The following is a 15,143-nucleotide window of genomic DNA, read 5'->3' on the forward strand; positions in this document are numbered from 1 at the left end:
ACCTTTTTTGTTAAGGGTGTTTGATCTTCTTTGCATGTTCACATTGCAAAGACTGGGTCGAAACTTCTGCAGCGATGTAGGATGATTTTGAAATGATTTTTGAAGTTGAGGGAGAAAATACGGTCGGAGTTTTTCGACATGCCCTAACTGTCTTGAGCCAGAACACATGGAGTTCATGGAGAGAAAGGCAAGACGAGCATTTGAGATTAAAAAGTATTTATATTGTATTTTTTAATGAAAATAACCGATCATTTCGCTAGATAAGACCCTTCTTCCTCAGCTGGGATCGTTTACAACCGCATTTGGGATCGTTTGAAGCCGCATTCAACCTGCTTTTTGGAAGTTCAAAATCACCATAGCAGTCCATTATATGCAGAAATGCAGAAATGTTTTGAGGAAATGTTTTCCTCAAAAAACATAATTTCTTTATGACTGAAGAAAGAAAACATGAACATCTTGGATGACAAGGAAGTGAGTACATTATATGTGAGTCTTTGTTTTGGAAATGGACTGCTCCTTTAATTTGTGTTAGCGCTAAGAGAACTTCCTGTTTTTTTTGCACTTATTTTGGTTGTATTATCAAAGTATAAACAAGTGTCTTTGTGCTTGTTGAACTTGCATTAACACAATTCCCTGATTTCTTTTTTGTACTAGTGTTAACAAAGTGCTAACAAACTCTCTTATACTTAATTTTGTTATATATGTGCTAACAAAGCTTCCTTTAGTATTTACGCCTAATTGGATTGTATTGGCATGAACAAAGCTTTGTCTGTCTTGTGCTTGTTGAACTTGGGTTAAAATTTCTTAATTTCTTTTTTTATACTAGTGCTAACAAAATGTCTTTTTTTTTCTTTTTTTTTTTTTTTGCATGTAGATTTGTTGCGTTAGCACTAAGCTTCCTGTCTTTTTGTCCTTAATTTGCGAACAAAGCTCTTTTATGCTTAATTTTGTTATATATTTGCTAACAAAGCCTCCTTTCTTTTTTTGTGCTTAAATTTGTTGCAATTTTACTAACAAAGCCGTTTTTTGCGCTTAATTATATTTACGTTAACAAAGCTTACTTTCTTATTTGTGCCTAATTTGTTTGTATTAGCATGAACGAAACTTTCTTTCTTCTGCTTGTTAAACTTGCGTTAACCAAATTTTTTTTATTTCTTTTTTTGTACTAGTGCTAACCAAGCTAACTAACTTGTTTATACTAAATTTTGTTGTATTAGTGCTAACAAAGGGTCTGTTTTTGTGCTTAATTATTTTATATTTAACCTGATTAACAATTTCCTGATTTTTATTTATTTATTTATTTATTTTATTTTATTGTTTTATTTTTTTTAGTAGTAGTAGTGCTAACAAACTGCTAACAAAATCTTTTTCGCACTTAATTTGGTTGTACTTGTGCTAACAAAGCTTTATTTTTGTGCGTAATTGTTACATTTGCGGACTTGTTTTTCAACTACCAGTTGAAGTATCTTAAAATCAAGTTGCCATTGGTTACCCTCCCTGATAGTACACATACATCTCGGAGACGTCTATTTGACATCTACATTTACATCTGCAAGACGTAGTTTTTAGATTGTTTGCTCATCTGCAATACATCTATTGGACATTTCCTATCAGATGTCAAATAGATGTCTATTAGATGTCTTTAAGATGTTTATGATTTAGAATGAATGTAAAACTGACATCTTACAGACGTCTGTCAGATGTTTGTACACAGCAGATGCTTTCCAGATTAAGTGATCTTTAACTGACATCTTGCAGACATACGTGTGCTATCTGGACTGATAGCACACGTACATCTCGGAGACGTCTATTTGACGTCTACATTTACATCTGCAAGATGTATTTTTTAGATTGTTTGCTCATCTGCAATATGTCTATAGGACATTTCTTATCAAATGTCAAATAGACATCTATTGGATGTCTTTATGATGTTTATGATTTAGAATGTATGTAAAACTGACATCTTAAAGGCATCTGTCAGATGTTTGTACACAGCAGATGCTTTCGAGATTAAGTGATCTTTAACTGACATCTTGCAGACATACATGTGCTATCTGGGCTGGTAGCACACGTACATCTCAGAGACGTCTATTTGACGTTTGCATTTACATCCGCAAGACGTATTTTTTAGAGTGTTTGCTCATCTGCAATACGTCTATGTGGCGTTTCCTATCAGATGTCAAATAGACGTCTATTAGATATTTATGATTTAGAATGGATGTAAAACTGACATCTTAAAGATGTCTGTCAGATGTTTGTACACAGCAGATGCTTTCGAGATTAAGTGATCTTTAACTGACATCTTGCAGACATACGTGTGCTATCTGGGCTGGTAGCACACGTACATCTCAGAGACGTCTATTTGACGTTTGCATTTACATCCGCAAGACGTATTTTTTAGAGTGTTTGCTCATCTGCAATACGTCTGTTTGATGTTTCCTATCAGATGTCAAATAGACGTCTATTAGATGTCTATTAGATATTTATGATTTAGAATGGATGTAAAACTGACATCTTACAGACGTCTGCCGGATGATTGTACACAGCAGAAGCTTTCCAGATCAAGTGATCTTTGGCAGAAATCTTGCAGACGTACGTGTGCTATCTGAGTAACATCATGCCAATATACACACAATAAAATGTCTAATAAGATGTTAAACAGTCAAGATATTCATAACTAAATAAGGTGCTAACTGGCCAAATTTTAACTAACATATCTGTCCATGGCTATTTATGACAGAAGGTTTTAGATTTTCTTGCAGTTCAGGGGAACAATTCCTCATCAAAAACAGTCTGTTTCAACTTTGTTATCCTCCTAAATCCTCTACAGCATATCAAAGAGCATTGCAGAAGGAGGACGTTTAAGAGCTCCCTAACCTTGATTTCCAAAGACTGCGCTGTGCCCGCAGATTGCACCTGATCAAAGCTGAGCAGGATAAAACATGAGATATTCAGTGCAGTTCTGCTATTCTCTGTCTGTCTCGCTGTCTCGGTATGGCCTGAGTCCATGACCGTGAACTGCAGTTGTTGGAATGAATTTCGCTCAAAGGGTTGCAACCTGACCAATCCCAGCGGACCCTCCCTGCCCATCACGCTCAATGCTAAACCTCTCTGCTGTCAATACAGCCTTTATCACATTTGATCCTCTGATATGCCAGACAGCCGAGCCATTCAACGCTCTATGAATGAGACGGCGTTCTTGGATTCGCGTTTTCTTTATTGGACTCTAGAGGGATGGTGTTTCTATTCTGATAATATTATGAGTAAATGAACACCATGCGATGCCCAGGGGTCGGTTTCAGTCCAAGCATAATTTTGCATTCATTTAAGTTTAAATGATTCATTTCCCCTGCATTTCCACTCTGTCCATTCAGTGTCGTGTCCTTGGTGTTCGACAGCGCATTAATATGCTGATAGGGAAACAAAAACACGGCCAATCGCCGGCTATGATCTGCCCACAAGCGTTTGCACCAACATTTTCACACTTTTGTGTTTTCTTCCTTTCTAGAAGTTTCCGTGTCCTTTGAAAGCGGGTCCTCGGTGACCTACACCTTCCAGGAACCATTTTCTGTGATGCGCAACCACAGCCGTCAGTCCTCAGCTATCTTCGCCCAAAGCAGCAATTCACGAGAGAGCATCGCCTTCAGTTTTCTCACAACTCAAACGCCCGCCATGCTTCTGACAGTCAACACCTATCATCAACAGTACATGGCCATTATTCTAGCTCACAACGGTACTAACATAATATTACTGTTTTTGTTTGTTTGTTTGTTTGTTTTTAAATCTATATAAGTGAATCCCACAAAACATGTTTAGAACATGTTTTATTCGTACTGTATATTATCCCAAAATAATAATAATAAAAAAATAAAATGGGTTTTAATAGATATTGGCTTAATTTAATTCAAATAAAATCTAGAAATGTATATTATCAAAGAACAATAACAACGACAATACTGAAAGTAGCAGGAAATGTTTATATTTAATTTCTTTTGAAGATTTTTTCCTGTTTCAGCATGTGCCAAATCACAGTGTTGTATTGTCCAATCAGAGCTGTTTTTTGATTACCTTCAAACTGTCAGTAGATGATTACTACAATGATGGTGATGGTGATGATTGGAGAGGAGCATCCTTTTTTGTGTTTCTCATATTTCAAAACAGCGGTCAAGCTAGCAATTACCCTCATCAGTGGGGAAGGAAATGAGCCATCCAATGTGTTGTGATGACTTGATTCTGTCTCACTTATGTCTCAAATTGCCTGCCTTTATCTTCCATTGGCGTCCCGCAGGGAGTTTGCAGATTTGGTATCGGCTGAACAGAGAGAAAGAGCCTGACATCTTCACACCAACGTCTCTTAATTTGGCCAACGGAGAGCTCCACAGAGTCCAGATCCATAGAGAGGGAAGGGACATGTACGTCCAGGTGAGTTATGCTTGCGTTTCAAAGCGAAAAAAAATCAATAAGTTCTGTGGAAGAAGTTCATTTAAAGATGTCGGTCACATTTATGTACAAATTGTTTTACAATATTTATGTAACAATTTACGTACAAATAGTTTACTGTATATATACATAGAAATTCAGTTATGTTGTGGATGAAGTCAAGAAACGATTTATGTATGAGTAGTTTTACAACAAATTACACAGAAATTCAGTTAAAGTTGTGGGTCGCATTTATGTAACAATTTACGTATGAGTAGTTAACTGAAAAATTTACATAAAAAATCAGTTAAAAATGTTGATCACAGTCAAGCAACGATTTATATATGAATAGTTTTACGAACAAATTACACAGAAATTAAGTTAAAGATGTGGGTCGCATTTATTTAACAATTTACAGACGAATAGTTTACTGAAAAATATACATTAAAATTCAGTTATGTGGATCAAGTCAAGGAACGATTTACGTAAGAATAGTTTTACAAACAAATTACACAGAAATTCAGTTTAAGATGTCGGTCGCATTTATGTAACAATTTACAGATGAATAGTTTACTGAAAATTTACATAGAAATTCAGTTATTGTGTGGATCACTTCAAGAAACAATATGTACGAATAATTTTACGAACAAATTACACAGAAATTTAGTTAAAGATGTGGGTTTCATTTATGTAACAATTTATGTATGAATAGTTTACTGAAAAATGTACATAGAAATTCAGTCAAAAATGTGGATCACATTCAAGCAACAATTTATGTATGAATAGTTTTGTAAACAAATTACACAGAAAATCATTTAAAGATGTGGGTCGTATTTATGTAACAATTTACATATGGATAATTTTCTGCACAATTTACATAGAAATTCAGTCAAAGATCTGGATTAAGTCAAGCAACGATTTATGTATGAATAGTTTTACGAACAAATTTCACACAAATTCAGTTAAAGATGTGGGTCACATTTATGTAACAATTTATGTACAAATAGTTTTCCTGAAAAATGTACATAGAAATTCAGTTAAAGATCAAGAATTGATTTATATTTGAATAGTTTTCCGAGCAAATTACACAGAAATTCATTTAAAGATGTGGTTCGCATTCATGGAGTGATTTACATAAGAACATTTTTGTGAACAAATTGCACAGAAATTAAATTAAAGATGTAGGTCATAGTCATGCAATTCATGTAAGAATAGTTTTCTGAAAAATTTATGCAGAAATTCAGTTAAAGTTGTGGGTTTCAATCATGCAGTGATTTACGTAAGAATAGTTATATAAAAATGAGATTTGATTTGAAGCTGTGGATCACATTTATACAATTTATGTACAAATTGTTTTACAAACAAATTATAAATTTAAGATTGGAGTCGCATTCATGCAACAGTTAACAAACAATTTATGTACTAATAGTTTTCTGAACAATTTACATAGAAATTCAGTTAAAGATGTGGATTGAGTCAAGCAACGGTTTATGTACGAATAGTTTTACGAACAAATTACGCAGATATTCAATTAAAGATGTCGGTCACGTTCATGCAACAATTTACGCAAGAGTAGTTTTCTGGACAGTTTACATATAAATTCAATTAAAGATGTTGATCACAGTCAAACTTACAAATTTATGTATGAATAGGTTTACAAAAAATTACAGAATTTCAGTTGAAGGTGTGGGCCGCATTTATGTAACAATTTACGTACGAATAGTTTTGCAAACAAATGACAGAATTTCAGTTCAAGGTGTGGGTTGCATTTATGTGACAAGTTAAATATAAATAGTTTTGTGAACAAATTACAGAGAAATTAAATTAAAGACGTGGGTCATAGTTGTAACAATTCATGTAAGAATAATTTTATGAAAATGAGATTTGATTTTAAGCTGTGAGTCACGTTTATGCAACAGTTCACATAAACAATTATTTATGAACAGTCTATACAGACATTACAGGTGCAAGTATATTTTGTGACGCTACATAGTTTTTACACAAATATTTTAATATCTAAGTAATTTTTGTTACATTGTAACATTTGTTTTAATTCATAATTTGCATAAATTTGAATAGATATGTTGCACTTTACATAAGAATAGTTACAAAAACATTATATTCTTCAGACAATTTACATATGAATGGTTTTGTAAAATAAATTACACCAAAATGTAATGTATGCTTCAATTTTCAAGTAAATGTTTTTACAATCAATTTACAAAGAAGCTGAATTCCACTTGTGTTTCATGATTTTGTCCTGATGCTGTTGAGGAAAGTTATAGCATCATTAATCGCATTCCTCTCAATTGATTTAGATCAGATTTGTTTTCCGTCTGAGTTAAATAAAATACCCTGATGTGCATGGCTGATGATACATTGAAGTTTTGCACCCCGGTAGCACAGACTTTATGAGCAGTGCTTAAACTCAAGGATGTCATCAGTATTCTTCACGCAGTGTTGCAGATTAACACACGGCGGCTTTTGTCTCGCACCAATAAAATATTTGTAGAATCTTGCGAATGTCACGCCACATCTCTCTCTTTCTTTCTCTCTGTATCCTTCTCCTTCTTAGATTGATAAAGATACCAATCTGAAATACAGCCTGTCCACGGACAAAGAGTTGATCACGATAAGGTCTTTGACATTGGGGAAAGTCACAGGTAGGCGGTTTAATTAAACTCCCAGATTAAAGCTGTGGGTGTGCGAGCTTGTGCTTTACTGACTAATTTACCACACCGAGCCACCTTGAGATAGTTTTATGAGTGAGAATCCTCTGTTTAGCACTGTTTTATTCTAGTTTGGTTTCACATCAGTTGTTGGGACAATTAAGAACTTCCTGAGGCATGGTCTTCTTGTCTCTCTCAGGTCGAGCTGGTGTAGATGAGGAGGTTCTCCAGGCCGGATCGAGAGGTTTCATCGGCTGTCTGTCTTCAGTTCAGTTTAACCATTTGGCTCCTCTCAAGGCGGCCATATTGAATCGAGGCAGCTCATTGGTCAACGTTCTTGGTAACCTGGTAGAGTCAAATTGTGGAGAACTGGCAGACAAATCTTCATCCAGATCTTTGTCAGGTTGGTAAATGTATTATAGTATCTTACAATGTCAATAAATGGTATGAATGGGATCAGAGTACCAACAACAAACTGTACAAAATTAACTGCATCTTTATTTTTAATAATCGCTGGGATCAGATCATATATTCGCACTGTGGAATAGGACATTTCAGAATCACATACAAGTTAATATATCAAATGAAGATCCATGACAATGCTCCTCATGAGTCCAGTATCTCTTAAGTTCTCTTAGGAAGTAGGAAGTTATTTTTTATCCGAAACCAATATATACATTTAACATAAAAAACAAAGGTAGGTTTTAATGCTGTTTCCGTATCTCGTATTCGGTTTATTCACAGATCACGCAGACACAGGAAGTAGAGGGAAGAAACTTACAAACAGTGGCCAAAGTGACTCCGCTGTAATTGGAGGTAGGTTCCGCTTTCCTGCACCATGTTATAAGGCAAACATGCTGTAAAGTCTAACCTTTTGCTAATATTCATACAGATATATCATGTCAGCTTTTGGTAAGTTTTCTTGGACACTAGAGGTGTGATTGCATTAGCAAAATTTCCCAGGCATAAAAAGTTAATTGTGTCCATTTGTCCATAGTGTTCCAATTTATAAAGCATAGCTTATAAATCACTTTCAAACCAATCAGCTGTTCAGGAACAATCAGGACCAATTAGAATCCTTTGCCAAATCTGTGTTGAGAGAATTTTTGGCTTTGGTCCACTGTCCTGCAGAGTGTAATGGTGAAAATGGTGAAAAAGGTCCATTGTTTCATAATGTACTGATTTATGAAGCATAGCTTATGAATTACTTTAAAACCAATCAGCTTTCTGTTGGTCAATGCAACAAAATCTTGTGACCAATTTGAACCTGTTGCGAAATCTGCATTAGGAGAATTTTTGCTGTTACGCATAATTACCAAACATATAGATCAGTGGTGTCCAGGCTCGGCCCTGGAGGGACACTATCCTGGCAAGTTTAGCTCCAGAGTCTAGCAAAATGCTGATTTATGAAGCATAGCTTATAAATCACTTTGAAACCAAATAGCTTTCAGGTCAATGCGACAAATTCTTGTGACCAATTTGAACCCGTTGCAAAATCTGCTTTGGGAAAATTCTTGGAATTTGCATGAGTCTAGAAAAATTTCACTGGTGAAAAAAGGTCCATTGTTTTATAATGTCACTTTTTGAAACCAATCAGCTTTCTGTTGGTCATTTTAGCCAATTCTTGTGAGCAGTTTGAACCCGTAGCAAAATCTGCATTGGGAAAATTTTTGGATTTTATGTGCAATTTCCAATCATATGGATCAGGGGTGTCCAGATTCAGTCCTGGAGTGCCACTGTCCTATAGAGTTTAGCTCCAACTTCATTTAAACACACTTGAACCAGCTAATCAAGGTCTTACTAGGAATACTAGAAACTTCCAGGCAGGTGTGTTGAGGCAAGTTGGAGCTAAACTCTGCAGGACATTGCTTTCCAGGAGTTTGGACACCCCTGATATGGATTCCTTCTGAAATTGCTACATTTTACCAGTGAAAATTCAGCAAACAACTAAATGTGACCACACCTTAACTCCTACATCACTTTCAAACCAATCAGCTTTCTGTTGGTCAATGTAGCAAACTCTTGTGACCAATTTGAAACCAGTACAAAATCTGCGTTGGGAAAATGTTTGGATTTTACATGCAATTTCCAGTCATATAGATCAGAGGTGTCCATATTCAGTCCTGGATGGACCCTGTCCTACAGAGTTTAGCTCCAGCTTCAGTTAAACACACCTGAACCAGCTAATCAAGGTCTTACTAGGAATACTAGGAACTTCCAGGCAAGTTGGAGCTAAACACTGCAGGCTATTGCTTTCCAGGACAGAGTTTGGACACCCCTAATATAGATTCCTACTGAAATTACTACATTTTTCCTGCGAAAATTCAGCAAACAGCTAAATGTGACTACACCTTAACTCCTAAATCACTTTTAAACCAATCAGCTTTCTGTTGGTCAATATAGCAAACTCTTGTGACCAATTTAAACCCGTTGGGAAAATTTTTGGCTATCATGTGCAATTTCCAATCATATAGATCAGGGGTGTCCAAATTCAGTCCTCGAGGGCCACTATCCTGCAGAGTTTAGCTCCAAGTCCAATTAAACACACATGAACCAGCTATTCAAGTTCTTACTAGGAATACTAGAAACTTTCAGGCAGGTGAGTTGAGGCAAGTTGGAGCTAAACTCTGCAGGACAGAGTTTCGACACCCCTGATATAGATTCCACAAGTGCACAAGTGCCACTTACTTAATTCTGTCTGTTGTAGGTTTGATAGCAGCAGTAGTGCTCATTACCCTCTGCGCCGTGGCCGTGATGACCCGTTTCCTGTACCGCCATCGACACGAGCGTACCCGACAGATGGCCTCTGTCAAGGAGAAAGAACACCAGCCCAGGCCAGAACTCAGATACCGGGCCGAGTTGGACCTACACAGTGCCATGAGAGACAGCAGGAAAGAGTACTTCATCTGACCTGTGGCGTACGAACCTCGGGACCCCCACTGAGTCGCTGCGACCCTACGTTCGGCGCCAACTCAGTGGACAGGGATTGGGGACAGGAAGTCAGCTGAGCCTTGTGGACACAGCCAGTGCCCTTCACCCTCCCAACCACTGTCCTTTAGCATCCAGGATTCAGGGAACGGAAAGCACACAACACAGATACGTTGAATTATAGCGGGACGCAGGCAGCATGGCAGATTTTAACAGACCCGGTTCATATCGGTGGTTCTTTGCTGCGGTTTTAGACAAAACGTTCCCAAGAGTTAGAAGATCAGGTGGCTTCAAAGCTCAGAAGCCGTACCCAAACATGGCCTTCAGCCCTTTGCAGAGGATGGAGAATCAAACATTTGAAGCGACTCTTTTGCTTTCAGGGCTAATTATTTAACCAGACAACAAAGAGATTACAGAAATGTTTGTGTACGCACACATGCGAATCACTCTGGCAGACAAACAAACACTCAACGGTCTCCAGTCTGTGGACCGTGACCAATCAAACGGCTCTAGTGCGGTACTAATCCAGCACGAATGGTCTTGTTCAGCCACAGGCGAGCACGATGTAGTGATGCAAATAAAGTGGGTGATGTTACCAGTGGGGCTCTTTCACTTCCTCCTTCCTTTGCTCTGTTTCTCCTTCATACATTCACTCCCTGTTTCCTTTCCTGAGGACTACTTGAAACGGTTTTCGCAATGCATAAAGCTTAACAGTCATGTGACAAATTGCAGAGTGAAAGAACAGGTTGATTGTATACACAAAAACAGGCGTTTGTGTTTCAGAATGGAGGCGGGTGGTTGGAGGGAATGGGTTGATGATGTCACCTCAGAATGAGGTGGAGCAACTCATTTCATTTTGATAAAAGTTTCCGATACCAGTAGCCATTTAATTATGGTTATGTCATATATTTCAGAGTGAAACTGAAATAATGTAGGTTGGGGATTTTATTCAGTGAGATTTGATTGGATCATTAAAAGTAGGAGTGATATATTGGTCGGTATTATTTTTTCTGCCAACATGGCCTTGGTTACATCAGCAGAAAAGTTGTGGAATAAGTTTTATGAAATCACTGATTTGTGCACAATAAAACTTGGAACATTTATTAAGAAATTAGGCCTATGTCGTGTCAATTTTCATTTCGATTTGTCCGCAAAGACCCCATAAAATTATGTGACAGCTTTTGAGACTGGAAATTTGGAGTGTTTTCCTGTTGGCGCTTATTTTAAATAGCCAAAAGCCTTTACTTTACATCAGTGGTTCTCATCTCCAGTCCTCGAAGCTCACTGCTCTGCACATTCTGTATGTCTCCCTCATTAAACACACCTGATTCAAATCATCAGCTCATTAGGAGAAAGATCCATGAACTAAACTGAGTGTGTCAGATTCTGAAACATACAAAATGTGCAGAGCAGTGGGCCCTGACAACTGGAGTTGAGAAACACTTCTTTACAGCATACTTTGCAGGTTAAATGGTGTTGCTAATCAGTTGTAGCTGGTATCTGACAAAGATAAGTTCTCCTGCTAGTGGATTTTCGAGTGGATTTGGACACAAATCTGTAGTTCTCAAGATCTGTTTTGCTGAAGAATCAAGATTGTAAATTTGAAATGCGCAGAGGTGCTTAACGTTTATTTACTCAACTTTTAAAGGCGTGCTACCATATAAATGGCCTCGAAGCTAATAGACGTGATCTTACAAGCCACGGAACTCCAATTTTGATTTCATAGGGTCTTTAAGTAAAGTTATATGGTCAATTTTGATTTTATGTTGTCTTTAAAGACTCGTTCAGTGCATTTGTTTCTGGTGCTATCACTCTACCACATGCTCTTGCAGATTTCCTGTTGGAAGTGTACGTCTGATGCATCCTATAAGGATTTCCAGGCCCTCATGTGAATCCTAAAATCTGAGGTCAGTAATTGGTTCCAAGAAATGTTGTTCTAGAATAAAAAAAAAAAAAGAATGTTGAAAGGATGTTCTACTTGCATAAATGACGTAAAACGAGTCTCACATGATGTTCTTATCTGCTGACAAATACAAGCTCTAAAAAGCTCTTTTCCAGAAAAAGGATCAGAATGTTCTTAAAACAAGATTAAAAAGAATAGAATGTAGTGAATATATCTTGAATTAAGTTTAGTTTTATCACCCTATTGGCAGTTTTGTTGTAAGAAAGAAGAAAAATACTGAATACTGAAAATACTAATATATATATATATATGCTTAAGAACCTGAAATAAGGCCCCCAATGTTCCTCAAACAAGTAAGAACAGACATGTTCTTTCACATTTACCTGTGTAAAGTCTCATATGCTGATCGGAAGTGGCCATGATGTGTTTTCCGGGAACACAAAGTTCCCTATGAATCACGGATTCGATGAAGGGAAGGTTTCACATTGGAGTGCATCAAACCAGTTCTCAAATACTCTTAGACTGGGAATATGAGAATTCATTCTGTACTGGTGGGACCTGATTCTATTACATTATATTCCAGAGGAACTGAGTAATGGAGTCAAAATATCATTCACAGCCTTTTAAAGGTTGCCAGGTCTTTCCCGTATAAGCCTCAAATATGTCTTAGATCATATTATGATTTCTTCCTCACCGCTATGAGATATAATCTAAATATAATTGGTTCCCGGACTCGACATGATAAAAAAAAATGTTCCGAACAGAATAGCGTAGGAAAGGGTCAAGATGAGCAGATTCTTCCGATAATACCCACAATGCACCAGAGCAAAGCTTCGAGGCGGTATCTAATCATCGCCCCACCCTACCCCCTCATTTGTCATTTTCAGTGGCGTCAGGACAAAGAATCAGTAATGCTAGATATTTATCTAGCTGTGATCTATGTAAATGTCACTCCCGCGATGGAACAGAGATGATGGATCCTTTCTCAAACAGCCCTGGGCTCAGAACTGAGTCCGATTTACAGCTAAATCCATCTCAGCGTGGATAAACACCAGCCGGAATGTTGTACCACGATTGGCTCATTCCTCTCATTAGATTTCGCTGCGTTTCACAGAGGTAATGAATCCTCAATCTCAGATATTCATGCTACCGAAACTGAAATGAAGCGGGATAGCTTACAGAGCAATTTTGGCAGCTCACAGGAAGTTTAAGAAGTGATGTGGGTTTTTTAAATTAAGCTACACATCATGAGGAAAACAAAAATGGGAACTTTTTAATGGTGGCAGTTCATCCACACTGGAAAAGAAAAAAATGTAGTGAAGAAACAATTTTAACTCAGAAATTGCTAGTAAGATTTAGAAGTCATTACAAAGAAATGGCAAGTATATTTGACTCCGATACCTCCGATACCTGAAAATTTTACAGTGCAGGGGAAATAACCCTGTAATAATTCTAAAGTAATTAATAGGGAACGATTCTATTTTAATTCTATTCTATTTTAAGGTCTTAAATAATATCATATTGGTTAATAAGGTTTATCAATTCGTACATCAGTCTAAAAAGCGGCGTGAGCTGTTTGTAAAGTTTAACCATTTGTGAGTCCAAAAGCAGGAATATAAAATAGTAGCTGCTTTTTTTTTTTTTTTTTTGAAGAACCGGAGTATCGTGTTTGTAGCCGTGGCAGTTGTGTTATGCTGTTTTGTAGATGTTTGGTTTTAGCTGAAACTTGCAGAATTCGCCAAGCTGCTGTCACGTAAGGCACACATCTCGCTTTCTCCATAACAAGCCAGAACATCCGGCACCCCAGAAAGCACTAACAAATAACACACCTTTCACAGAGTTAAATCTTGTTACCCGAACAGTCTTGGTTGCATTGCTTAGGCTGAATGCCACAGGTCTGCTTGTGTTTGGGGGGGAAAAATGTGTTTGCCTAAACACATTTTTGAAGTGCATTTAAATCTTTAATGAACATGACAAATCACTGACGATGTTACGGAATATTATACACTAATGACTGATTTATTTTGAGCTTGTTTTATATGGTAGAATTATAAAGGTGTATTGTAAATAAATGTATATTTAATAAAAAACAAAGACATTTTTGGTAGCTTTATGTGCTGTATTTCTGTGTCTTCCTTTTTTATCTTACTACTTATTAGTAGAAAAGATTTTGACATGCATTCAGAATCTGTCTTGGTTTTGACAAGAGCAAACAATGAGTTTTGTTCTTGTGGGTTTGCGTTCATTAAGCAAGTGTCAAGTGTTAGAAATGGCTGCTTTGGAACTGTATGAAGACAAACATGGGAAACACTGTGTTTATTTTTGCACTGAGTGAGTTATTTTTCGTTCTAACTTTTATCCTGCTTTTTTGTAGCTCAACAGCCGCTGGGCAACTGTTTGCAGTGTGGGTATTTTTGAAAATGTCTTCCTTTGTGCTCCATGGATGTAAGTCTTGCAGGTTTGGAATGATGTGAGGGTGAGTACGTGAAGTTTTTATTTTTAGATGAACTATTCCAAGGCATTTTTTTCTGTCCTTGGTAGACAATTTGGCGTCTGAAGCCAAGGCTTTTAGACCAATGAGGTTTCAGTGTGGGTGGGGCTATATGCATGACATGGCAGAAATTGAGACCAATCAACTGTTAGAATTTTGACTTTCACATGACTAAAATTAAAGGTCCTTTTCGTATGCAAAAAAACACAGAAAATTGAACCTGATCTGGATTAAATTTTCAGAGGCAGTGTGTAAACGTGATGGACAAAACGTTTTTTTTTTTTTTATTTGCGAAAATTTCGGACGAGTGTGCAAGGACCTTAACGTACTGTACAATAAACGAATGATCACCACCACCTCGTTGTGCGTAATTATGATATTACATTTTTTCTGCCGTAATAAGTTGTAAAACAAAATTGAGCTACATTAAATAAAATTAAAGAGTTTATATATATGTATATAATGGTTGCTACACACCTGCACTGTAAAAGATTATTTTTCAAAATCATAAAAACAAAGATTATTGGAAAAGAGCATTGTCCTAATCAAAAATAATTTTTTGTTGTTTTTGTCTGAAAGTGAAATATTGCACAATGCAAAATAATCACAGTGAATCAGAACAAACAAATCCAGCTATATGCCATGGAATTTTGGGCCAATGAGATTTCACAGTGGGTGGGGCTTTATGAATGACATCGCAAAAAGTTAGCGACTGACACGTTGTACAACATTT

At 36.8% G+C, this 15,143-nt stretch overlaps 1 protein-coding gene across 1 annotated transcript in view; it reads left to right on the plus strand.

Moving 5' to 3' along the window:
- cntnap5b (contactin associated protein family member 5b) overlaps positions 1–14,017 on the plus strand; it is a 95,784-nt gene extending 81,767 nt beyond the window's left edge. Inside the window, exons 19-24 of the mRNA XM_051095051.1 lie at positions 3,509–3,733; positions 4,289–4,422; positions 6,995–7,082; positions 7,288–7,491; positions 7,833–7,904; positions 9,796–14,017. Coding sequence (XP_050951008.1) covers positions 3,509–3,733; positions 4,289–4,422; positions 6,995–7,082; positions 7,288–7,491; positions 7,833–7,904; positions 9,796–9,998 — 926 coding nt within the window. The 3' untranslated portion in view covers positions 9,999–14,017. The remainder of the gene's footprint in view (positions 1–3,508; positions 3,734–4,288; positions 4,423–6,994; positions 7,083–7,287; positions 7,492–7,832; positions 7,905–9,795) is intronic.
- Positions 14,018–15,143: the final 1,126 nt, after the last annotated feature.

This window comes from Labeo rohita, chromosome 22, assembly GCF_022985175.1.
Source record: "Labeo rohita strain BAU-BD-2019 chromosome 22, IGBB_LRoh.1.0, whole genome shotgun sequence".
Taxonomy (NCBI): domain Eukaryota; kingdom Metazoa; phylum Chordata; class Actinopteri; order Cypriniformes; family Cyprinidae; genus Labeo; species Labeo rohita.